This window comes from Salvelinus sp. IW2-2015, linkage group LG37 (genome assembly GCF_002910315.2).
Source record: "Salvelinus sp. IW2-2015 linkage group LG37, ASM291031v2, whole genome shotgun sequence".
NCBI lineage: Eukaryota > Metazoa > Chordata > Actinopteri > Salmoniformes > Salmonidae > Salvelinus > Salvelinus sp. IW2-2015.
In genome coordinates this window covers 32,861-58,961 of record NC_036876.1, presented here as the reverse complement: position 1 = coordinate 58,961, position 26,101 = coordinate 32,861, and the positions used below count along the sequence as shown (strand labels likewise).

Here is a 26,101-nt window from a genome sequence, read left to right as displayed (position 1 = left end):
AGGGTTAGGAGTTAGGTTAAATGGTTAGGGTTAGGAGTTAGGTTAAATGGTTAGGGGAATTGTTAGCTAACATGATAAGCAGTTGCAAAGTAGCTAAAAAGTAGTAAAAGTAGCTAATTAGCTAAAATTATGAGATTCTAACACACAACCTTTGGGTTGCTAGACGTTCGCGTTATACACACAACCGTCCAACCACCCTACTTTCGTTTTGGCCTGAAGTAAATTTCTGTCTTATGTAACCATACCAAATGTAACATATCATAATCATTTGAGTATTCCGGACTTAGTTTACTATGTTATATCTAGTCTATGAGACCAGGCTGCTATCTAAGATGTGGTCTGAGAATATCTATAGATTGTCTGCCGTGTGGGTTTAGTTCAAGTGGGAGAGATCGTAAGTTCTATTTTGTCATGTGTAGAATTGACAAGATCTTCTCCATCCTGTGGATTAGAATCATGTCTGTTCTAAACATTCCATCATTCTGAAACATTCTGTAGTGTTCTACAGAACACAGCCGGTCCATTCTACTCCCCTCAGACCAAATCTGCAGCCTAAACTCTCTGGAAGCACCCCCCAAATGGTGATGTCATCCCTAGAGTGTGTAAGTGTGTGTGTGTGACATTCTGACCGCCTCAGTCTGTTACATCTCCAACCAACATAGGAACATGTATGTTCCTAGCACTCGACTGGCCCAACTCAGAGGGATAGAGGAAGCTGGACACACACACTACACAAAATGGGTTTAGACACAGAAACAACAGTCACACTTCATGAAGAACTTAAGAGCTTTCGGTCAAGATGCCCCAGGTTATAACCTAGTGTCAACATGGTACTGGATTGTCTACTAGTGAACATCCTTCCATTGGCTTCTTGTCAGTTGCACTTATCATTGGTTTATCATCGTCAATAGTTCTTCTTCGAGTAATACTGGTCACACAAGACACTTCCAGGACCTTCCAGTCAAGATGCCCCATGATTCCGTATGTCTGATAGTTCTGCTATGAGTAATCTTGGTTAGCCCAGAACTAAAACCTTTACGATGTCTGTCCACGAGAGATTATGCGTTGAGTAATAAGATGATCACAGCTCAGCCTGCATTGCAGACTAATATATTAGATATTGCGCAGCACTCAACACACTTCCTGTTTTAAAAAGTACAGAATAGCACAGTGCTATGTAGGCTGAAAAAAAAAACTCTTAAAGTGAAACCTAAATGAAGCATTCATACTAACAGTAGGGTGAGTTTTTACAGTAGGTAGTGAGTTTTTACAGTAGGTAGGGAGTTTTTACAGTAGGTAGTGAGTTTTTACAGTAGGTAGGGAGTTTTTACAGTAGGTAGTGAGTTAATAAAGTCCCAAAGTCAAACTTAATCTGAAACACCAATAGAGAGACTTTCAGCAGTTGTCTTTGAAGTTTATTTATTTTATAACAAAAAGAATTGATACTGTATATAAGACCTCAAAAACATGAACATGATAGGTGACCAAAACCACACTACTACTAATACTACCACGACTACACTCTAACTGTAGGGTACCACACAGCAGTGCTACCACCACCACGACTACACACTCTAACTGTAGGGTACCACACAGCACTACTGAAGAGCTGCAGTCTTCACTGCTGTGTCTTTCAATCATTTGATGTCCAAGACTTGAAGGTTGATGTAAACTAACCTAACTGGTGTTTTTTATATATATATATAATATGAATTTAATATGAATTTAATATGGAGTCCAGAGTGTATTCCAAACTCTTTCACTTTCCTGGAAGTCGAAACGTAATTTTTATTTTAGGAACAGTCCATTTCCAACATCTAAAAGAGTGTGGAAGTCAATTTTAGATGAAATGAACAAGTCATACAGAGACTATATGGCAATTTTCACGTTGGAAATGTTCATGTTTTCAACATTGTCTAAGCTGCAGGTTGGTCATGAATACATGTGTGAGACGGATGCAAAATGCAGCGGTAACTTTCTCAAAATACACAGGTTTTCAAGAAATTCTGATCGGAGGATTTCCTGCTTATTCCCTCCCGATTCTCGGAGTCTTCGCAACCGAGATTTCGGGAAAACCTGAGAATTTTGAAACCTTATGTGAGACTATAAGAGGGGGTAGAAATCAAGTTGTTCTGATGGTTTTGTGACGAAGCCATGGCTGGACATCTTTAAGAGGGGAGGTTGGATGCTGAGGGACCTTTCTCCTCGTCGTCCGGAGGGCAGGCTACAAAATCAGCCAACATGGACGCCATGACTTCTTCATCCAACTGAGTGTGAAAGAGACAGACGAGACGGAGAGACAGAGAACACAGAAACAGAGAGAGAGACAGACGAGACGGAGAGACAGAGAACACAGAAACAGAGAAGAGAAGACGGGAAGAGACAGAGTACACAGAAACAGAGAGAGAGACGACGAGACGGAGAGACAAGAACACAAAACAGAAAGAGAGACGGAGAGACAGAGAACAACAGAAACAGAAAGAGAGAGACAGACGAGACGGAGAGAAGAGAACACAGAAACAGAAAAGTAGAGAGAACAGACGAGACGAGAGACAGAAGACACACAGAAACAGAAAGAGAGAAGACAGACGAGAGAGAACAGACAGAAACGAGAACAGACAGGAGAGAGAGACAGAACGGAGACGAGAAGACAGAGAACACAGAAACAGAAAAGAGAGACAGACGAGACGGAGAGACAGAGAACACAGGAACAGAAGAGAGAGACAGACAGCAGAACGGAGAGGGACAGAGAGAGACGAAACAGAGAAGAGAGACAGACGAGAACGAGAGAGACAGAGAACACAGAGAAACAGAAGAGAGAGACAGACGAGACGGAGAGAGCAAGAGACACAGAAACAGAGAGAGAGACAGACGAGACGGAGAGACAGAGACACAGAACAGAAAAGAGAGGACAGACGAGACGAGAGACAGAGAAACAGAGAAACAGAGAGAGACAGACGAGACGGAGAGACAGAGAACACAGAAACAGAGAGAGAGACAGACGAGACGGAGAGACAGAGAACACAGAAACAGAAAGAGACAGACGAGACGGAGAGACAGAGAACACAGAAACAGAGAGAGAGAGAGACAGACGAGACGGAGAGACAGAGAAAACAGAAACAGAGAGAGGGAGAGAGAGAGAAAGGGAGAGAGCGAGAGAAGAGAGAGGTTAGATGTACATTATTCTGTGGCTGAGGAACTGGACAACAGTCATTACCGTAAGTAACATTTTGTATCTAAAAACAGATACTTGTTATACCGTGAGCTGCAAAACTACTGGGACAGTGACAGTTGTTGTTTTGGCTCTGTACTCTGGATTTGAAATGATACAATGACTGAGGTTAAAGTGCTGTCAGCTTCATTTGAGGGTATTTTCATCCATAACGTTTAGAAATTACAGCACTTTTTATACATAGTCCCCCCCATTTAAGGGGAACAAAAGTATTGGGATAAAATTCACTTCTGTTTATTAACGTTGTCAAAAGTTTAGTATTTGGTCCCATATTCATAGCATGCAATGATACATCAAGCTTGTGACTCTACAAACTTGTTAGATACATTTGCTGTTTGTTTTGGTTGTGTTTCAGATTATTTTGTGCCCAATAGAAATGAATGGTAAATAATGTATTGTGTCAATTTGGAGTCACTTTTATTGTAAATAAGTATAGAATACATTTCTAAACACTTCTACATTAATGTGGATGCTACCATGATTACAGATTGTCCTGAATGAACCGTGAATAACGATGAGTGAGAAAGTTAGATGCACAAATATCATACGCCCACGACATGCTAGCCTGTCACCATTACAAGAACTGGGGAGGTTAGCATTTTTGGGGGGGACATGATATTTGAGCTTCTAACTTTCTCACTCATCATTATTATTCACGATTCATTCAGGATTATCTGTAATCATAGTAGCATCCAATGAACCTCAAATTAAATCTGACAGTCTGCACTTTAACCTCACAGTCATTATATCATTTCAAATCAAAGTGCTGGAGTACAGACACAAAAAAAAACATTCACTGTCCCAAGACTTATGGAGCTCACTGTATCTACACACAAACCATGTCCAAGGAAGTCACTCATTAAAACATGTGTATGTTGTAAAATCAGCTAAAAGGCTTGGAAAGTGAATGGTTAAGGATGGTCTGAGAAAGAGTTCTTACCTTTTTCTTCTCTGTGCCCTGTCCTGTTCCTTCCTCCTCTCCCTCCCTCTTCCTCTTCATCCCTCTCCCATCCTCTTCTCCATCCTCCTCTCTCTCTTCTCCTCCTTTCTCTCGTTCAGGCTCCTCCCCCTCTGTCTCGCTCGGAGCTGCTGATGGCTTAACTTCCTCTTTAGCAGAGTCCCCGCCCTGTTTTGCTGGTTCTTCTCCCTGATTGGATGGCTGGTCGCTGCCGCCCACCCTCACTTCCTGTGCAGGCTCCGCCTCCTGTTTGTGTTGAGGGGCGGGTCCTTCAGAAGAGGGCGTTGCCTCTGGACGATCGGCTCCCTGCTGCTCACATGACCCCACTTCCTGCCCATGCCCCTCCCCTAGCTCCTCCCTCTCTTCCAGAGCTCCGCCCGTCACACACAGAATCTGAGGCATTGTCGGGTCGTTCATTCCATCAGCGTCATCCTCCTCTCCCTCCCTCTCTTCCTCCAGCACGCCGATGCTCTCTACCTCCTGAGCCTTCACCCCTTCTTCCCCGTACACCCTTCTGTTAGTCCCCAGCTCCTCTATACCTCCTTCCATCTCTCCCTCCACACAGAATCCGCCCATCCCTCCATCCTCCGGTACTTCTCTGAGCACCTCTCCTTCCTCCCTCCCCATTCCTCCTCTCCTCCCTTCTCTGTCCAATGACCTGATCTCTCCCTCCTCTTCCTCCTCTTCCTCCTCCTCTTCTTCCTCCTCCATCTCCTCCCCCTCTTCCTCCTCATAGTCATCAAACTCTTCTCCATAAAACTCTTCTTCTTCATCGGGGAAATCGCTCCCTTCTTCCTCCTCCTCTTCATCCTCCAACCCCTCCTCATCCTCCTCCTCTCCCAGCTCATCCTCATCCTCCATCTCTTCATCCTCCTCCTCTTCCTCATCAGAGCTGTTGATATTAATAACAGAATGATCTTCCTCACTGGCCTGTTGCTGCTGTAGAGCTCTGCTGGGCTGAGCTAGCTGGTTCTGGAGCATCTGTAGACAGAGATAGAACACTTTAAAGGGTTCTAACGCTGGTGCATCTCTAAAAACATCTGTCGGATCATGTAATGAAACAAGCAATACATTAGTGTAGAGAACCATTGTACCACATATATCTTTTAAATAACACAAAATATAGTATTTTCAGCTATTTAAATCTGGTGTACAAAACCGGACGTAAAAACTAAACTTAAGGGGGGAAGCATAGAAATAGTGCACATAGAACAGATCTACCGCTTCACAGACTTGCTTTTAATGAGATATCTATAACTCACATTTCTTTGTGATTTTACCTGTATGGGGAGACCCAGTGATGTGGGTTGACCTGGGACTGGTGGCTGGCCCTGAAGCAACATCTGCTGGAGCTGGGCTCCAGGGAGGGAGTCAGCCCCAACTCCTAGCCCCACAGAGGGAGCACCGAGCTGGGTCACGCCGGTGGAGTTGAGGGGGGGAACCAGAGAGGCTAGTGGAGCTGGAGGGAATGAGTTGATGGAGTTAGGAGCGGAGGAGGAGGGGAGGAGAGGGTGAGGGAGGGAGGTGGAGGGGAGGTCATTGGCGAGGGGGAGAGAGATGTCCCCGCCTGGGTCGTCCCCTGGACCGGGTACGGGGAGAGTGACCCCACCTGGTACTAAGGAAGACACGGGGAGAGTGGCCACGGTGCTGGTGCCATCTTGGTTCTCTAACATCAGCATCCCCCGTGGGAAGATGACAACACTATCGTCCGAGTCGCTCTCTAGTGAAATCTCCACATCCTCCGCTTCCTCTTTGTCGTAACGGATGAAGACGGGTCTCTGGCCCTCTGAGAGCCCCAGCCCTGCCAGCTCACCCTGATGGGGGGAAAGGAGCAGGTCTCCTGGGGTAGAGCCCTGGCCAGAGAGCCCCGGAGGAACCAGAGACAGGTGGTTGTCCAGGGAACCTAGGAGGGTGTGGCCTAGGCCGAGTGAGTGTCGGCCGGGGAAGGGCCCTCCGAGGAGAGTGGGGAGGGTGAGGTTGGAGGCCTGGGAAGGGGTGAGGAGGGAGGCGGCAGGGCTGGGTTTGAGGGTGAGGGGGGGCAGGGGGAGGCAGAGGGATGGGGTGCGGGGGTGGAGAAGGGAGTTACATACGGTCAGGGCCTCAGTGCAGAAGGAGGAGACCTGACGAGAGGGGGAGAAACAGAGACACAGATGGAGAGTGAGATCAGTAAGCAAGTGCATTCCAAAGGTCACTAGTCCAGTACATTTCACTATGGACACAAATGTGCCTGAGCTAAGAAAAAGGAGAAAATAACAGTATACGTGGAAAATACTCCTACGATATATACAAATCTTCCCAGAGTATCTCTAAACCTGTCTAACTAGTCAACAGCCTGAGTGTAACATGACACAGCTAAACTCTTGTTGACTCTCTCAAAACATTCCTTTTATTCACAGTTAACTTGATTGCTGACAGTTTCCCTTTTTCAAGACAAAACTTTCCAAATACATCATACTGGCTATATTTGTGTATTTTGAARGTTATACATATTGAAAACTTGATTGCTGACCTGCAAAACATTTTGGGACTATATCAACAGTGGACGAATTAAACAAACACCAAAAGATAGTTTTTGGGTGGCGTTTTCCTTTAAATATAGTGCATTTGTAAAGTATTCGGACCCCTTCCCTACATTATGTTACAGCCTTATTCTAAAATGCATTAAATTAAGAAAAAAATCCCACCAATCTATTACACACAATACCCCATAATGACAAAGTAAAAACAGGTTATGAATTTTTTGCAAACAAATTCAAAAAAACTGGAATACCTTATTTACATACGTATTCAGATCCTTTGCTATGAGACTCGAAATTGAGCTCAGGTGCATCCTGTTTCCATTGATCATCCTTGAGATGTTTCTACAACTTGAATGGAGTTCATCTGTGGTAAATTTATTTGATTGGACATGACTTGGAAAGGCACACACCTGTCTATATAAGTTCCCACAGTTGACAGTGCATGTCAGAGCAAAAACCAAGCCATGAGGTCAAAGGCTTGTCCCGTCGAGCTCCGAGACAAGATTGTGTCGGGCACAGATCTGGGGAAGGCTACCAAAACAGTTTCTGCAGCATTGAAGGTCCCCAAGACACAGTGGCCTCCATCATTCTTAAATGTAAGAAGTTCAGAACCACCAAGATTCTTCCCTAGAGCTTGGCCGCCCGGCCAAACTGAGCGATCGGGGGTAGAAGGGCCTTGGTCCGGGAGTCCAAGGAACACGATGGTCACTCTGAACAGAGCTCTAGAGTTCCTCTGTGGAGATGGGAGACCTTCCAGAAAGACAACCATCTCCGCAGCACATCACCAACCAGGCCTTTATGGTAGAGTGGCCAGATGAAGCCTCTTCTCAGTAAAAGGCACATGACAGACCACATGGAGGCATCTAAATGACTCTCAGACCATGAGAAACAAGATCTCTGGTCTGATGAAACCAAGATTAACTCTTTGGCCTGAATGCCAAGCGTCATGTCTGGAGGAACCATCTGGCACCATCCCTACGGTGAAGCATGGTGGTGGCAGTATCATGCTGTGGGGATGTTTTTCAGTGGCAGGGACTGGGAGACTAGTCAGGATCGATGGAAAGAGGAACGGAGCAAAGTACCAGAGAGATCCTTGATGAAAACCTTCCCCAGAGTGCTCAGGACCTCAGACTGGGGAGAAGGTTCACCTTCCAACAGGACAATGACTCTAAGCACACAGCCAAGACAACGCAGGAGTGGCTTTGGGACAAGCTCTGAATATCGAGGCACAGGTTGGATGGCCGCAACGCTCCCCATCCACCTGACAGAGCTTTAGAGGATCTGCAGAGAAGAATGGAGAAACTCCCAAATACAGGTGTGCCAAGCTTGTAGCATCATACCCAAGAAGACTTGAGGCTGTAATCGCTGCCAAAAGGTGCTTCAACAAAAGTTCTGAGTAAAGGGTCTAAATACTTATGTAAATGTGATAGTTTATTATTATTATTAACACATTTGCATATATATATTTTTAAACTGTTTATGATTTGTCATTATGGGCTATTGCGTGTAGATTGAGGGGAAACAATTGTTTTTTAATATATTTAGAATAAGGCTGTAACATAACAATATGAGGGAAAAGTCAAGGGGTCCACAAACCCCCGAGGTGCCTTATCGCCATTGGTTTACAACGTAATTAGGCAGTAAAAATAAATGTTTGGTCATACCCATGGTTTACGGTCTGATATACCACAGCTGGAAGCCAATCAGCATTTAGGGCTACAACCGCCCCATTTTAAATATGGGGCGTGTGTTATATCAGTTAGTGTGTGTGGTGTAGTTGTGTGTGTATATTAGTATGTTTTTATTTCAAGTGTAATTGATGAGGCCACGAGAAATGTTTACTTGGTTGCTTAAACACAGACCAACAAAACAAAACACCAGACATCGACAGAGCCGTGTGTGAGAGAAGAGTCATACATTTAGCCCAGTCCATACCTACCTTCCTACTCTCCCTCCACACCTACCCTTCTACTCTCCCTCCACAACTACCCTTCTACTCTCCCTCCACACCTACCCTTCTACTCTCCCTCCCACACCTACCCTTTCTCTCTCCCTCCACACCTACCGCTTCTACTCTCCCTCCACACCTCCCTTCTACTCTCCCTCACACCTACCCTTCTACTCTCCTCCATCACCTACCCTTCTACTCTCCCTCCACACCTACCCTTCTACTCTCCCTCCACACCTACCCTTCTACTCTCCCTCCAACACCTACCCTTCTACTCTCCCTCCACACCTACCCTTTACTCTACACTCTCTACTCTCCCTCCACACCTACCTTCTACTCTCCCTCACACCTACCCTCTACTCTCCTCCACACCTACCCTTCTACTCTCCCTCCATACCTCCCTCTACTCTCCTCCATACCTAAAGACTGCATCCATGTGTGTGTGGGGGGGGGGGGGTCCCTGCTTGTGCGGTCCCTGCATTCTATTTCCCCCTACCTCCAGGCTCCTATCCCTGCGTCCGTGACGAGTATGGACACCGTACAGTGAGGGTGGGGCCATCGAGTGGGGGCACTAGGACCAGGGCTAGGAGCAGACGTACAGCTCCCTCCGAGGGAGGGCACTACCGTATTGACCACTAACACCCCAGCCCGGTCCCACAGTCTCCCCCATGCTGCTGCTGCAGGCGTACACACCATACGGGAGAACGACATCGTGGAGACGCTGGGGGAAGAGAGAGAGAGAAAGCATTAACACACACACACACAGTATCATAAACAAACACTATGGGGAAGGTTTATAGAAGAATACCACACACACAGAACTGACCTTGTGTACGTCTTCCTTCAGCAGAGTTCCACTGGTCAGTATGATCTGTCTCAGTGCTGCAAAGAAGTAAGGAGAGTCAAATGGCCCTGTACTCTCACCACAGCACGGCTAGTCAAGATATCATTCACCTGTGATTGTCTGTAACGCTACAAATATTCACTGGCAACATGACTCAGAAGAAAATTTAAAAAAGACAACCAAAATCATTTATTTAGTTTACACTTCTCTAATAATGTAAATGCTTGAGATAAACCCCGACCCCTCACCTCTGAGTGCAGACATGCATGTGTCCTGATTGGCCAGCGAGTCTCCTTTCCTCTGGAGAGAGGCTCCGCCCCCGTTGCCCATACCCAATCCAGGCTTCCGGCTTTTAGGGCAGGGCTTGCTGGAAACCAGATCAGCCACTGTCGACTGTCCCGCACGGAGCTGAGGAGGGGTGGAGAGCGGAGAGAGAGCGAGGTGGAGGGGGAGAGAGAAGTGGAGGGGGATAAAAAGAAGGGAGGTTGGCATTAGACAGACAGTGAGTCATTAGGAGGGTGAGTGAATAACGTTGACCAGAAGCAGTGCACTATATAGGGAATAGGTTCCTTTTCAGACAGAGCCATAGTAATGACCATCCTAAGCTTTCACCCTGACAGAGTCCGCTCCCGGCGTGATGTCACCCAGCAGGTGGGCCAGTAGGATCTCGGAGTGGGTGGGGCTTCCCTGCAGCACACCAGCTGAGGCTCCTCCCACCTTGACCCAGAGTTCCAAGGTTCGGTACAGGGACACTCGCACTGCACTATTGGTCAAAGTAGAAACACATAGGAAACAAATTAATAGATTTTTTGTGTGTGTGTGTGTGTGTGTGTGTGTGTGTGTGTGTGTGTGTGTGTGTGTGTGTGTGTGTGTGTGTGTGTGTGTGTGTGTGTGTGTTACCTGAATGCTCGCTGTTGTCCCAGATTGGTTTCAGGTAGAGGGGTCCAGGCAGACAGAGTCTGAGAGAACAGTCTCTGGAGCACACTGGAGTACTGCACCAACCCACTGCCTACACTGAGGTACATACAACAGGGAGTAAAGAGAAGTCCATCACTAAGTCCATCAGTCCACCAATGAATAAAACACACCCAATAAATCACTTTTATTTTAAAAGCCAGCACTGGGGTAGCCCGAGTACCAGATCTGTATGTGTTGTCATGCCAACGCATTGCTTGACTACAAAATGACAGCAATAGAATTGGCATGAGCACAACAGATGTGTTCTGCTGCATTATGGGGGTCATTGCCTAGGCAACCAAAAAACAAATTTGCTTGTTTTCAGACAGGTTTTGACTAGATGGGATACAGCTTGTCATATTTGACCCAGCTAGCATTTGGGGTGCCTTCAGTAGGGTACTTACGCTGTGATGAGAGCATGCAGAACCTTTACAGAATGGTCGTGTATGGAAGGTAACACCAGCAGTCGCACAGACCCATCACCTGTTAAATTCTGGAAGGCAAGACACACAGAGATACACTAGTGGTCATACACCAACTACACGGTCGCTCAGTTCTTGTACATTCTGGAAGTTAACTCACTATGCTCTTGGAGCTGACGGCCAGGGCGCGACAGACCAGGTTGAGAACCTGCTGTACAGGCAAACGCACTGCAGAGGCCGGGTCCACACTGAGAGAAACAAATCACTGTCAAACACTCATCACTTACATAAACAAAACGTTAGTTTTTTTACTTGGAAAAGTGACTTTTTGGTTCAAATACAACAGTAGACAAATAAAGGTCAGGGTGTGTATGTTTGAGTGTGTTAAAATATTCTATACACTGGAGGAAAGTGCACCTACCTGAGGGTGTGTTTGAGTGCCAGGCAGACACCTCTGTATCTGTGTTGGAGCTGGAGGAGGACGAGGGGGTCCGTGTCGTCCAGAGGAGGGTAGGGTAGCTCTACACCTGGCCCCTCATACGGCACCATCCCTTCTAGACCACAGGAGAGAGACAGAATCACATCAGATACTCATGACATGGATGAGCAACACACTGGTCTAAGACCACCATGTTGTTCCAAGATTTCAGTTCATAGAAGTGTTCTTTTACCGGACTCTGTGCCCTGGTAGAGCTGTGCCAGCATGCCATTGGCCGAGGCCAGCAGACAGTGAAGCTGATTGGTCCATCCCTCGGCTCTACGCCCGCCTCCCCCTCTCTCCAAGACTCCGCCCAGACAAGGCAGACGACCATAACACTCACACGCCACCTCTTGGACTTCAGGGTTGACACTGTCCATTTTGGATAGGAAACAGGCACCCAGCTTGTCCTGTTGAAGACTAATTGTCAGTGAAGAGGAAATTCCACAGCAGTGGAAGGGCAGTGAAAGTTGATTAAAAAAAACTTGATCAAATATGTATTTGTTTTGTTATTTTTTGTTTGTTGGGAGGGGTTACAGGTACATTATCCATTTCAAATGATAAGTTTCTAAAACATGTAAGCTGCCACTCAAAATAAAATAAAGGGGTAAGAAATAAAGCTGAATAATACATTCAGTATAAACAGGAAAATAAAACATTAAAAGAAGTGGGCTTCCATCCCTAAAACGTCTCGAACCATCACTGTCCATGATATCGGTAAGGGTACGTATTCTACATTTGGACCAAAAGGCCACCCTCCAGATCGCAAGGCATTATTGTGAAATAATGGAGTGTGTGCATGCCATTTTGATTCCCAGTTACATTGTTTTTTAAATGTTGCACCAAATAGAAATGATGTGGTCAATAATAGGACCAAAGTGTAGTTCACATTGTTTAAGGGAAATATCATTGGAGACCAGTTCTTCCTGGGCCATAGGAGACACCATATTTCTCTTTATACTCAGCCAGGGGGCAGAAGAGTAATGTCTAAACCAATTTAGGATGGAGAGACATTCTAGTGCTTGGAAATACAATTTAAAGTTTAGTCCTCCAATGTCTTTCCCTCTTGTTGAGTTTGTTACTTTTATCCGGGTTTGCTAACATGTCATATACATTTTAAACCGCACTATGGATTTGATCCCAACAGCCAGAAGGGGGACTTGGGAAGCATTGAACTACAGAAATTCAGCCTTGGTAATTTATTAATTTTAACAATCGATATTTGGCTGGTTAAAGCAACTGAGATATTAGTCCATCTACTGAGGTGGAATTTGATTGATTTGAGCGTTCTAGGGAAGGAATCTATTCCCAAATATTTCAAAATGGGAAACGATTGAGATTCCATAAGTAGAGATGGAGTCCTCCATGGGGGGGTAGTAGGGCAGATTTGGTTAGACGTATTTTACAACTTGAGATAGAGATAAAAGGATTAACACCAATGCCTTTCAGCCCGTAGCCTTCATCAGAGGGGTATACTACAAAGCAGGATCAATGATTTAGCTGCTAACTTGGATAAACAACCAGAAATAACTACTGATTTTGGGGTTCATTAAGAAAGCTAAACTTGGATATCTGTTTTTGGTTGTTGAGTTAATTAGACCATGCCCATGATAAGCTTATCTTTCAAAAAAGTTATTTCCATTTAAGCAAGTTAGCTGGCTTTATCCCGCTTCTTTGTATATCCCTCAGGGTTTCTTCATAAGAACACCAATTGGCAGAGACAGAAATAGAACACAGCGTCTCCCAAACAAACAGAATACAAAAAGACAAGCATCTCATTTGTAATCTAATGAATGGGTGATGTCTACTACTCACCCTCAGGGAGCCACAGGCTCTGGGGTAGAAGGTCATACATGCAGTCATCCCCTCCATGGCAGCTAGGTGAAACTGGGAGAGACAAAAACACAAGTATTTTCCAAACTGTAACTACAATTCGGAGTGTGGCGGTTATGAAATAACGCCAGCCAGGTTATGGTCATGCTAATGACTGCCCTCTCACGGTAATTGACCGTTAATTAACATAAACAGGTTTAGCATCTCCAGGTCTCCACGCATACAAGCCACTGATGCACGCCTTTGGAACATCTACATTTTAAAAAAAAAGTTAAAAATATTTATTATAAAACATCACAAGAAATACGTTATTTATTTTAGTCAAGTCTAAAGAAACATTATGATGTGAAGAAAATGTATTTCAGAAGAACAGAATGTGTCGTCCTACTGTATGTTATCTGGCTATGCTCCATGCCATAGGCTGTAGGCTTGTTCATTTAGCTGACAAGAAGATATGCTTATAAGTCCTGTGGCATTATTTTATAGTAAGAAGAATAAAATTGAACTTAGCTGAATAAAATAGAAATGATATTTTTCCCATTCCGGAGCGGGTGGCTATGTTGAGCGTAAAAGTGATCATTTGAAACAGGTCCTATACGCTAGATTTAGAGTTACTTGCCAACTTTAGTTGTGAATGATATATTTCGTATTCATATCATATTTTCACCCATTAGACTATTCTCAATTTAATCGTGTCTTTACTAATATGTCAAATTTGTTTTGATTTAGAAATGGCCCATTATCAAATGGGTAGGAAAAGGGGGGGGGAAATACATGTAGTTAACAGCAAAATAGTGAATGGAGGCCGCTTTCCCGCAGTTTAATAAATCATGCAGGGTAGGCTACTCTGGTTGTATAACGAGCAGCTGAAAAATATGCCTTCAACATATTAGCAGCTGGGATCCTCCTCTTGTTAGTGAAAATCATCAAAAGTCTGTTTTCACACGGCATTGCATAAAGAAATGTCTAGGCTTATAACAACACGTATTTCACGTCACACATCAACTGCTGGGCGACAGGTGATGTTCCACCAAAACTCTATACATCATGGGCTATACAACCACATTGCTGTGGTTACCCAGTGTTCCATCTGTATGTTTTCACAACTAAACCGATTTAAATAAACTACTGACAGCCCCTCTCTCTGCATCCTCAAGAAAGAAATGAAGGAGAGAGGAGATGGCAACGCACAGTGGTGAGATATTACATAGCTAAAGCCAAAGCGTCAGCCTAATCATTATGTCAAATTTTTTTTTAAATGCCCAAATACAAGTTCACTACAATTGTAAGGCTAACTCTGTAAGCCGCCCTGAACAATCAATGAACCGACAGCATCACCTATCCTATACGTTCTCTCCCAGACTCATGGACAGGAAGTTTGGAGCGTAGCACAATGTAACCAGTCCATCCAGAACGCATAATAATACAGCACACACTCAAAGGATATAACTAGAATTTTTTCTTTTTACAGTATAGGTTAGACCAATTATGTACCAAAGACATCTTAAATCTATGTGCGTAATATGCAGTAGGCTATTAAGCTACGTATTGTATATAAAAAGGCACAATCATTATTTTAATTCTGTTTTTTTTTAGGGGGGGGCTTGGGAGTATGCAAAAGCTCTAACATGTGGATGGATACTAGAGAGACAAAATAAGTTAGAGGAAAAACAAAAATAACTTATTCAAGAACGATCTCATGTAATCTATTACAAAAATAAAGCAAACTGGATGGAATATGGACAAAAAAGCACAAAATTCTTCCTGAATCTTCAATACAGGAACGCCAACAAAAAATTATTTGCAGAAACTCGTTACTGAAGACGGAGTCATCTATGATTCTCCGAATTATATTTTAAAAGAGGAAGCTAATTATTTTAGGCAGATGTTCTCTTTTCCGTCTCATCCTTTTCCACTGAATGAAGATTATGGTAAGGAATTCTTTCCAAATAATATTTTAAAAAATGGAAAATTAACAAATGTACAGAAAGATCAGTGCGAAGGCCAAATTACATAGGAAGAACTTTTTGAGGCTATTAAATCCTTTCAGTCTGGAAAAACCCCAGGGCTTGATGGCATACCGGTAGAGGTATATCAAGTATTTTTTTATATACTAAAAGCTCCATTGTTAGATTGTTTTAACTACTCCTATAGAAATGGTAGTCTGTCATGCAAAAATACAAAAATATGCAAAAATACAAGCAAAATGCATAGCACTCAGAATTAACTTCTTATGGCTGGGGGCAGTATTGAGTAGCTTGGATAAATAAAGGTGCCCAAGGTGCCCAGAGTAAACTGCCTGCTACTCAGTCCCAGTTGCTAATATATGCATATTATTAGTATATTTGGACAGAAAACACTCTGAAGTTTCTAGAACTGTTTGAATGATGTCTGTGAGTATAACAGAACTCATATGGCAGGCAAAAACCTGAGAAAACATCCAACCAGGAAGTGGGAAATCTGAGGTTGGTCGATTTTCAACTCATTCCCTATTGAAAATACAGTGGGATATTGGTCATGTTGCACTTCCTAAGGCTTCCACTAGATGTCAACCGTATTTAGAAACTTGTTTGAGGCTTCTACTGTAAAGGAGGGGCTCATAAGGGCTCTTTGAGTCAGTGGTCTGGCAGAGTGCCACAAACTCGTGACGTTCGTTCACGTGAGAGCGAGCTCTCGTTCCATTGCTTTTCTACAGACAAAGGAATTCTCAGGTTGGAACATTATTGAAGATTTGTGTTAAAAACATCCTAAAGATTGATTCTATACATCGTTTGACATGTTTCTACGGACTGTAACGGAACTTTGACATTTTGTCTGCTCCTAGTGAACGCGCTTCGTGACTTTGGATTTGTTTACAAAACGCGCTAACAAAAGTAGCTATTTGGACATAAATGATGGACATTATCGAACAAAACAAACATTTATTGTGGAACTGGGATTCCTGGGAGTGCATTCTGATGAAGATCATCAAAGGTAAGTGAATATTTATAATGTTATTTCTGACTTCTGTTGACTGCACAATGCACAATATGGCGGATATCTTTTTGGCTTGTTGGGTCTCTGAGCGCCGTACTCAGATTATTGCATGGTTTGCTTTTTCTGTAAAGATTTTTTGAAATCTGACACAGCGGTTGCATTAAGGAGAAGTGGATCTAAAATTCCATGTATAACACTTGTATCTTTGATCAACGTTTGTTATGAGTATTTCTGGAAATTGATGTGGCTCTCTGCAAAATCACCGGATGTTTTTGGAACTACTGAACATAACGCGCCAATGTATACTGAGATTTTTTTTAAATAAATATGAACGTTACCGAACAAAACATACAAGTATTGTGTAACATGAAGTCCTATGAGTGTCATCTGATGAAGATCATCAAAGGTTAGTGATGAATTTTATCTCCATTTCTGCTTTTTGTCTTTGGCTGGGAAAATGGCTGTGTTTTTCTGTGACTTGGCGGTGACCTAACATAATAGTTTGTGGTGCTTTCGCTGTAAAGCCTTTTTGAAATCGGACACTGTGGTGGGAATAACAACAAGATTACCTTTAAAATGGTATAAGATAGTTGTATGTTTGAGGAATTTTAATTATGAGATTTCTGTTGTTTGAATTTGGCACCCTGCACTTTCACTGGCTGTTGTCATATCGATCCCGTTAACGGGATCTCAGCCATAAGAAGTTTTAAACAATGGATGAACTGTTCTTAGTAATCTACTTGAGAACAATTTAGGGTTCAAATAAAACTTTTGAATGAGTGAAGCTTTTAGAGAGAGGTCTAGTGCTTTTATATTTAATAATCTCAACCCACCCAATTCATATTCATTATATAGATAGGCACGTTTTATTTTGTCTGTTTTAGCTTCCCAGATAAAGCAAAAAAAAAATTGTTCATATGATTTGAAAAACGAATCATCAGGAGTAGGCAGCGCCATAAGTAAGTGAGTAAACTGAGATATGACTAAGGAGTTAATCAGGGGAATTTTTCCATAAATAGACAGGTATTTACCTCTCCATGATTGCAGGATCTTGTCTATTTTTACAAGTTTTCTATTGAAATTCATTGTGGAGAGCTTATTTATATCTTTAGCGATTGTAACGGCTTTCTTCTTCCTCCTCTGAGGATGAAGAGTAACAAGGATCGGAGAACCAATGCGCAGTGGATTCTATTCGATTAGATATATTGAAATTGTACATTAAACATTACAGTATAGTTGAAAGATATGTGTTGCGTAGGAACCCAAATTGGGTGGCCAGCAGAGATAGATGGGATGGGCTGAGGGAAGCTGAGGGTTGGTATGTGGAATTGGAGACAAGTGGGAGTGGAGTTGCTGTGTGAGAGATAGAATGATGGTCAAAGATAAAAGTAAAAAAAAAATGTTTTTAAGTCCAATAAATCATAATAATAAGTACATTTGAATGACACTAAGTGGCAGTGTTTTTACAACTAATGCCGGTTTGCCTGAGGCTGATGCCGTTCAGGTGTTTGTACACATGTATATACACACACTCTCATTCAAATAAATACGTACAAGCACACACATTTTTTTTTCTCACTTTATTTAACTAGGCAAGTCAGTTAAGAACACATTCTTATTTTCAATGAYGGCCTAGAACGGTTGGTTAACTGCCTTGTTCAGGGGCAGAACGACAGATTTTTACCTTGTCAGCTCGGGGATTCGATCTTTCAACCTTCCGGTTACTAGTCCAACGCTCTAACCACCTGCCTTACATTGCACTCCACGAGGAGCCTGCRTGGCAGGCTGACTACCTGTTACGCGAGTGCAGCAAGTAGCCAAGGCAAGTTGCTAGCTAGCATTAAACTTATCTTATAAAAAAAACAATCAACCTTAACATAATCACTAGTTAACTACACATGGTTGATGATATTACTAGTTTATCTAGCGTGTCCTGCGTTGCATATAATCAATGCGGTGCCTGTTCATTTCTCATCGAATCACAGCCTACTTCTCCAAACGGGTGATGATTTAACAGGCACATTTGCGAAAAAAGCACTGTCGTTGCACCAATGTGTAACTAACCATAAACATCAATGCCTTTCTTTAAAATCAATACACAAGTATATATTTTTAAACCTGCCTGCTAACATGACTTTCTTTTAACTAGGAAAATTGTGTCACTTCTCTTGCGTTCCSTGCAARCAGTCAGGGTATATGCAGCAGTTTGGGCCGCCTGGCTCGTTGGGAACTGTGTGAAGACCATTTATCCATAACAAAGACCGTAATTMATTTGCCAGAATTGTACATAATTATGACATAACATTGAAGGTTGTACAACGTAACAGCAATATTTAGACTTAGGGATGCCACCCGTTAGATAAAATACGGAACGGTTCCGTATTTCACTGAAAGAATAAAAAATTTGTTTTCGAAATGATAGTTTACGGATTTGACCATATTAATGACCTAAGGCTCGTATTTCTGTGTGTTATTATGTTATAATTAAGTCTATGATTTGATATTTCATAGAGCAGTCTGACTGAGTGGTGGTAGGCAGCAGCAGGCTCGTAAGCATTCATTCAAACAGCACTTTAGTGCATTTGCCAGCAGCTCTTCGTTGTGCTTCAAGCATTGAGCTGTTTATGACTTCAAGCCTATCAACTCCCGAGATTAGGCTGGTGTAACCAATGTGAAATGGCTAGCTAGTTCGCGGCGTGTGCGCTAATAGCGTTTCAATCGGTGACGGCACTCGCTCTGAGACCTTGAAGTAGTTGTTCCCCTTGCTCTGCAAGGGCCGCGGCATTTGTGGAGCAATGGATAACGATGCTTCGAGGGTGGCTGTTTTCGATGTGTTCCTGGTTCGAGCCCAGGTAGGGACGAGGAGAGTGACGGAAGCTATACTGTTACACTGGCAATACTAAAGTGCCTATAAGAACATCCAATAGTTAAAGGTATATGAAATACAAATGGTACAGAGATAAATAGTCCTATAATTCCTATAATAACTACAACCTAAAACTTCTTACCTGGGAATATTGAAGACTCATGTTAAAAGGAACCACCAGCTTTCATATGTTCTCATGTTCTGAGCAAGGAACTTAAACGTTAGCTTTTTTACATGGCACATATTGCACTTTTACTTTCTTCTCCAACACTTTGTTTTTGCATTATTTAAACCAAATTGAACATGTTTCATTATTTGAGGCTAAATGTATTTTATTGATGTATTATATTAAGTTAAAATAAAAGTGTTCATTCAGTATTGTTGTAATTGTCATTATTACAAATGTTTAAATCAAATTGTTTTTAAATCGTCCGATTAATCGGTATTGGCTTTTTTTGGTCCTCCAATAATCCGTATCGGCGTTGAAAAATCATAATCGGTCGACCTCTACTACCAACACATATCCAGAGTGCATAAGAGGAGATTACCGTGACTCAACGGTCACCTGGAATTTGACTGTGGTCATGACTGACGGTGTGGCGGAAATACGGTCACTGCAACAGCCCTACCTACAATCTGAAACATTCTACAACAGAGAATAAATCTTCCAGATTTTGCCACCATCACAATTTGCTTCAAATGGTATTCCTCAGCCTACGCAATTACAGTGCTTTAAGTGGAATTAAATAGGTGCAGGTACTCGTTTTGAGTGTTGGTACTCATCATATTTTACAGCCAATATTCCATAAGAACTGCTGGTACTGAAGCTGTTGAAAATTAGGAGGTGCCAGAACTCAGTACCAATGTGTACTGGCCCAATTTAAGCATTAGTCTTACCTCAGACTTGAGGCCTAGCAGGGAGGTGAGTATCCCCAGGATAGAGTTGAGGCCCACCTCCCTGGCCAGCTCAGGTAGCTGGGAGGAGTACTGGAGCAGGTCCTGGAGAACACCCACCGCTAGCTGGATGGACGGGAGAGGGGCCTGGGACTGGGGGAGAGAGAAGAATTTAAAAAAGTGTAAATGGAATAAACTTAACCCTCGAGTTGAAGACCACAGCAAAACATTTGGATTATTGCAAAACATTTTTCAAAGGAAACTCTAGGAATCAAACGAAACCTACCTGAATTTGTCCAATAGAAACTCTTGTTTTTGTTGCAATTTTTTATATATATTTTTTGACATTTGGAGTAGACACTTTCCGTTGCAAAACGTTTTGCTACAGTCTGCAACTAATCAATACACCCCAGCTCTTTCTAACATCCCCATGATTTCAGATGAGAAAGAGGTGTTTTATTTCTTTGTGTTGTGCAGGTTTGATTTGTCTCATTGTGAATGTTTTGGACCGATGAAGTTACTAGTTACAATACCTGCATTTCTTAATCGAGGGCTGTACTTATTACACCGATTCTGTTGCAAAACATTTAGTCTGCTGCAAAACGTTTAGAGCTTTTAATTGGACATATTCAGGTAGGTCCTCATTTTATTACGTTTGTGCTGCTTGCATCCGTTTGGTTCTGAAACAATAACCATTGCAAGAAGTAATGAATAGACCCCAGATGTTTGCCATAGGTGTGTGTTTATGGTGAAAGTCTACAGGTGTTTCCAGTCCATACATGTGTGTCTTACCTGTATGACCTGCTGTAGGGACCTTAGCCAGGACAGACAGTGTTGCTGGAACACATCGCTAGAACTATCCTTGACCAACACTGACAGCAGACACAGGCCCTCAAACCTGGTTTTGCTGTTTCCGAGTTTGGCATTGCTGAGTCCCACGAGACCACCAACTGCTGCCGAACTCTGGGGGTTAGAAGTCGAGCGAGAAGTAAGTGACAGCAACCAGGCGATCGACCCTACTATACACACTTTAGAAGCAAAACTTCAATAGAGTTAGCTATGTAGCTATGACACAACAGTAAACGGGAAAACAAAGACTAGCACGAGTCCATTGCATTGAGACAGATGATACGGACTGAAGCGCCGATAGGATGCTGCCATCCGTGGCTACTTCCAATAATAGCTGGCTAATTTTACCTGAGTCGAAACCACTCCATGCTCCCGGTAATTTGCTAAAAGTGCAGGTAAATATTCGGGCCGCTGCTCTTTCAGAACAGACACCAGACCCTCGGCTAACCGCATATTGGCGGGCCCATGCATCCAAGCCGCTGTTGCAGCCATCTTGCCACTTCGCCACGCTATAACGTCATCATTGTACGACGGAAATGTTTACACACCGAATGTGTTGACGTTATTTCTATGCGCCCTTTCTCAGAAGGGTTTTTGTTGATGTTCGCTTTCTGTAGTGTGTGGTTTTGACATGAATGAGTTTAGCAGCATTTTGGATTAATGCATTGAGTTAACAACCTGTTAGCTACGATATTGTGCTGTAGCCGCTTCTGGGAAGATTCGTTTCTCTGATTGTATTACTCCCAGTGAGTGAAAGTGATGGCGAATGACCGACTGAGAGCTTTGGAGGAGGTTGAGAATCAAATTGCAACGATTCTGCAGTGCGCCGGTTAGTAGCTAACGTTACTTAGTGTATAACGTTATCCCTGCCTGCAGCAACAACTGTTTAACTACTCTGTAATAAGAAACACGTACCTAGCTAGCTAACGTTATATATTCCCACTGGGAACAGACGTCAGTTCAACGTCTGGTTTTGATTTACAGTACACCTGGTTGAGTGAAATCAACAAAACATTTCACAATGTAATTGGATTTACGTTAAAAGTTTAAAACAATACGAAATTACCTTACGTTCATGACTTTGCAAATCTAATCAGTTTCCCTCGTTGATTCAACGTCATCAAATGGATTTGTTTATGACTTGGAAACGACATTTATTTAACCAGTTTTTGCCCAGTGGGTTAGCTCTGATCCATAGTGCGGCTTGCTGCACCAGAGCTAGCTATACCGGTGTCATGTTCTATATAACTAGTTAGCGGTAGGTAGCCACACATTTATTCTATTAGAAATAGAGCTCTCGAAGGAATAGACTTTCATTTTCGTTCTATTATCTCTATATCTGTAGACTAGACTACTCTTTGATAATGTTGATTTCTGTGCTCATATTCTGACTCCTGCAGGTAACATCCCCCGGAGTTGTTAAAGACAAGCACAATATCTGTACGTAAATACATATCTGCCTAATACTGTTTACTGTGTTAATCTTCTCTAGGTAACATCGTGTTGGAGCTGTCTAAAGACAAGCACAATGCCAGTTTCCTGGACAGACAGCTTAGTCAGTTTACTGGCTCGGTCAGCAGAGTGGAGACTGAACTCAGCTCACAGATCAAATACCTCACACAGGTAGGACAAAGAAGAGACAGACAGACACACAGACTGACACAAACATGTGTGGCCTTGCACACAGACACACACACACACACACACACACATGGTGTGCCACACCGGGAACTGAAACATATAAATGTAACTTGCCAGTGTAGATATGACTCTCATTATGTGACTACACTACAGCCTATTGGCTTTTCTAAGTACATTAGTTGCATAGGTTTCTTTCTACATCAAAGTTATGCATATTCTACATTCACCTGGTAGTGTAGCATTCTGCTAGTCAGAACGGCCCACATTCACCTGGTAGTGTAGCATTCTGCTAGTCAGAACGGCCCACATTCAACCTGGTAGTGTAGCATTCTGCTAGTCAGAACGGCCCACATTCACCTGGTAGTGTAGCATTCTGCTAGTCAGAACGGTCCACATTCACCTAGGTAGTGTAGCATTCTGCTAGTCAGAACGGCCCACATTCACCTGTAGTGTAGCATTCTGCTAGTCAGAACGCCACATTCACCTTGGTAGTTAGCATTCTGCTAGTCAGAACGGCCACATTCACCTGGTAGTGTAGCATTCTGCTAGTCAGAACGGCCCACATTCACCTGGTAGTGTAGCATTCTGCTAGTCTGAACGGCCCACATTCACCTGTAGTGTAGGCATTCTGCTAGTCAGAACGGCCCACATTCACTGTAGTATAGCATTCTGCTAGTCACAGAACGGCCACATTCACCTGGTAGTGTAGCATTCTGCTAGTCAGAACGGCCCACATTCACCTGGTAGTGTAGCATTCTGCTAGTCTGAACGGCCCACATTCACCTAACTGAACACTTACATTTCTCCCTTTCACACACTGCCTTCTCTCTCTCTCTCCCCTGCAGGTTGCCACAGGCCAGCCCCACGAAGGCTCCACATACTCAGCTAGGAAGGACTGTCAGATGGCCCTGAACAGAGCAGAGTACGCCAGGGTCAAACTGGGAGAGCTGGGACGCACCTGCGAAGTCATGCTGGATCCACAACCCTGAGAGAAAACAGTCACACCAGAACGATGGTCGGGAGAGCGCAGTAGGTGGACGTGTCCATGGCTTGTTGTCACCGTGGTGTGTTAGCGTCACCGTGGTGTGTTAGCACCACCTGCCGCGGAGAGATGGGGACTGAAATACTTTTCTTTTGTTTTTGATTTTTATATGATATTAGTCAGAAAATGTATATGGCTATGTTTTGTAATAAAGTTAGTGTTTCATTACATTTCCCTATTCATTTGATACGTTCCTTCATATTTTATACACACAGACAGTACACACTAACAAATAAACACACTGAGACCTGTTTTGTATGTTAACTGTTTTTAAAAATTGACATTTTCTAAAATGCAGTAAAAAATAAAGAAGCGACATATATTCTCCAATGCTTTTAAACCTTTTACATTTTTTTTTCATTGTGATTTTGTTCAATTTTATTGACTAAAATAACATATTGCTTATACAGTATCTTGGTTTCCTTAATAACAATATACTTTGTCTTACTTTATCTGTGAATTTATTAAATTATCAGGTAGCGTTTAAGTATAGTTCTCTATGAATCTCAATTTTAGCAGTAGTAATAGTTGTAGTAGCTTAAAATTGTCCTTAAAATAAAATAGAAGTCTTGATTCAATAGTCATTTCCATGGATACGTCAACTAAGTTGGAAGGGGGAGAAAAAATAGAAGATCTTTGTTTTTAAAGGGGAAGTTCAGTATTTTACTGAGTGTTTTAGATGGTTCCTCAACCTGAAAGTAGTCTGTGGGGAAACTAATCCATGGTTAAGTTGTGAAATACTGAACTTCCACTTTAAGTTTTTTTGTTTTTCTCTACACTTGACTGGTTTATAGACCGACGAGGACAATCACCATCCAGATGAACAAACAAAGGAAAAGCTGGTAACACAACTACCTGAAGTGGTCTCTTGCAAAGTCTTATAATGCCATATAAACATTCATAGCACCTTATGATGCAGTGATAAAACATGATATAACTGAATATTAACGCAAGCACAAGAGGCCCCCTTAGCTGTGACATCAATATATGACAGCCTTTCATGCCTTATTTCTTTTACACAGTTTCATCATCCTTTATGGCTGTTTATAAGGGTGCTATGAAGGTTCATAAGGCATACTGCTTCATAAGAGGCCACTTTAAATACAAAACTAGCTCATTGTAACATTTACATGGTCCCTAAGAGAGCTTCTGGAGGTTCTGAAATTTCTATATCACTAAATTGTTCATAATGTTTTAAGACACTGCATTTTTTGAATGCCATGCGTCGATCCATTCATAACATGAACACAGTATGACGTTTATTACCTTCTTATGAACCTTTATAACCTAATTGTGAAGCTTCATGACTAGTGTGTTTTGATTGACATCATCACACCCATAGAAGTATAATTACAAGAAGGGAAATAAACATGACTTGAATGGAGATGTCAATTCTAGAAATTCTCTTTCTATGATTACACCCTGTTTATAACCTCAGCCTATGACGTCATCCTCTGGGTGTTAGTAACAGTCTGGTGCATTTAAAAGGGGTAAAAACTAATGTGCAACATTGTTTGTTAACGTGACCATCAATATAAATCTCATTAACCATGGACAATTGTTGATGGGTTTACACAAGTTGAATGAAGCCACACATTTCATGTTAAGAAAAAACATTATTGTCATTGAACCAAAATGGCGACGGCTACAATCAATTCAACACTTTTCATAAGAAGAGGTGATCAGTGTTGTTACATTGCATTTGCTGGCTTAGTCATTTGTTCCTCTTGGCTTGCCATAGTTGAAGCTTGTCCCTCTTTGAAATGATATATTAGGTGGATAGTTTTCCGCTTTTATGTTATATACATATATAACCTGTTCAAACACCGTGATTTCCAATCTGATAAATGAGCCAAGTGTCAATCGATCAATCAATCCTCCCTATCTATCTTCATTCTGCACCTAAACACCTTTACAGACATACAGTATACCCATAACTGACTGCAACGTACTCTGTAATAGCCTATGAAGTGTCTACAATCTAGATTATACAGTATTAGCCCATCTTTCCATATCCTGGTCCCAAGGGGCCCCTGGTTATTCTGATTTCCTATACAATTCAAAACGGAACTTATTTATCAAATTTAAAGTGGACTTATGAAACTACATTCAATTGATGAGGTATGTTTAAATTAAGTTGATAGATAATTGTAAGTTAACTAACTGAAACAGTTTCAGAACTAAGACCAGCATACTAGGGGGTCCTTGAGAACCTGGATTTGGGATTCTGTGACTGATTATCCTATAAACTGGGATTCTGTGACTGATTATCCTATAAACTGGGATTCTGTGACTGATTATCCTATAAACTGGGATTCTGGGACTTCTGCTGAGCAGATTATCCTATAAACCGTGGATTCTGTGACTGATTATCTATAATGTAATTCTGTGACTGTTATCCTATAAACTGTGGATTCTGTGACTGATTATCCTATAAACTGGATTCTGTGACTGATTATCTATAAACTGGATTTTGCTGTCTGTGACTGATTAATCCTATAACCTGTGGGATTCTGTGACTGATTATCCTATAACCGTGGGATTCTGTGACTGATTATCCTATAAAGTGGGATTCTGTGAACTGATTATCCTATAAACCGTGGGGATTCTGTGGTGGAACGATTGGCAACTGATGGTATTAT

General features: G+C 42.4%; 2 protein-coding genes and 1 long non-coding RNA gene across 3 annotated transcripts; 1 reads left to right on the top strand and 2 right to left on the bottom strand.

Annotated features, from left to right (window-relative positions):
* Window positions 1–1,706: 1,706 nt before the first annotated feature.
* On the bottom strand, window positions 1,707–21,304 carry LOC111960117 (proline-, glutamic acid- and leucine-rich protein 1). The gene is given in 19 exon segments (XM_070437913.1): window positions 1,707–2,267; window positions 4,173–5,171; window positions 5,471–6,310; window positions 9,154–9,182; window positions 9,185–9,220; window positions 9,223–9,252; window positions 9,255–9,378; window positions 9,484–9,539; window positions 9,750–9,909; window positions 10,114–10,264; window positions 10,402–10,515; window positions 10,863–10,951; window positions 11,041–11,128; window positions 11,302–11,434; window positions 11,552–11,768; window positions 13,174–13,245; window positions 19,931–20,080; window positions 20,720–20,890; window positions 21,125–21,304. Coding segments are annotated over 19 exon segments (3,702 nt in total). The 5' UTR covers window positions 21,269–21,304; the 3' UTR covers window positions 1,707–2,168.
* Window positions 21,305–21,338: 34 nt separating this feature from the next.
* Window positions 21,339–23,629, top strand: LOC111960066 (mediator of RNA polymerase II transcription subunit 11). Its single transcript, XM_023981974.2, has 3 exons — window positions 21,339–21,605; window positions 22,269–22,399; window positions 23,263–23,629. The coding sequence occupies exons 1-3, from the start codon at window positions 21,536–21,538 to the stop codon at window positions 23,404–23,406; spliced, it is 345 nt and encodes a 114-aa protein (XP_023837742.1). The 5' UTR covers window positions 21,339–21,535; the 3' UTR covers window positions 23,407–23,629.
* An 81-nt stretch (window positions 23,630–23,710) lies between these two features.
* Window positions 23,711–26,057, bottom strand: LOC111960068 (uncharacterized). Its single transcript, XR_011475065.1, has 3 exons — window positions 25,963–26,057; window positions 25,868–25,897; window positions 23,711–25,768 (listed from the first exon to the last, which is right to left on the bottom strand). It is a non-coding gene; the product is annotated as an uncharacterized lncRNA (long non-coding RNA).
* Window positions 26,058–26,101: the final 44 nt, after the last annotated feature.

Excerpts from the sequence above, each read along its gene's own strand:
- LOC111960066 (XM_023981974.2), top strand. The coding sequence starts at position 21,536 with ATGGCGAATGACCGACTGAGAGCTTTGGAGGAGGTTGAGAATCAAATT. Across the intron at positions 21,606-22,268 it reads AACGATTCTGCAGTGCGCCG|GTAACATCGTGTTGGAGCTG; the intron begins GTTAGTAGCTAA and ends AATCTTCTCTAG. Across the intron at positions 22,400-23,262 it reads AGATCAAATACCTCACACAG|GTTGCCACAGGCCAGCCCCA; the intron begins GTAGGACAAAGA and ends TCTCCCCTGCAG.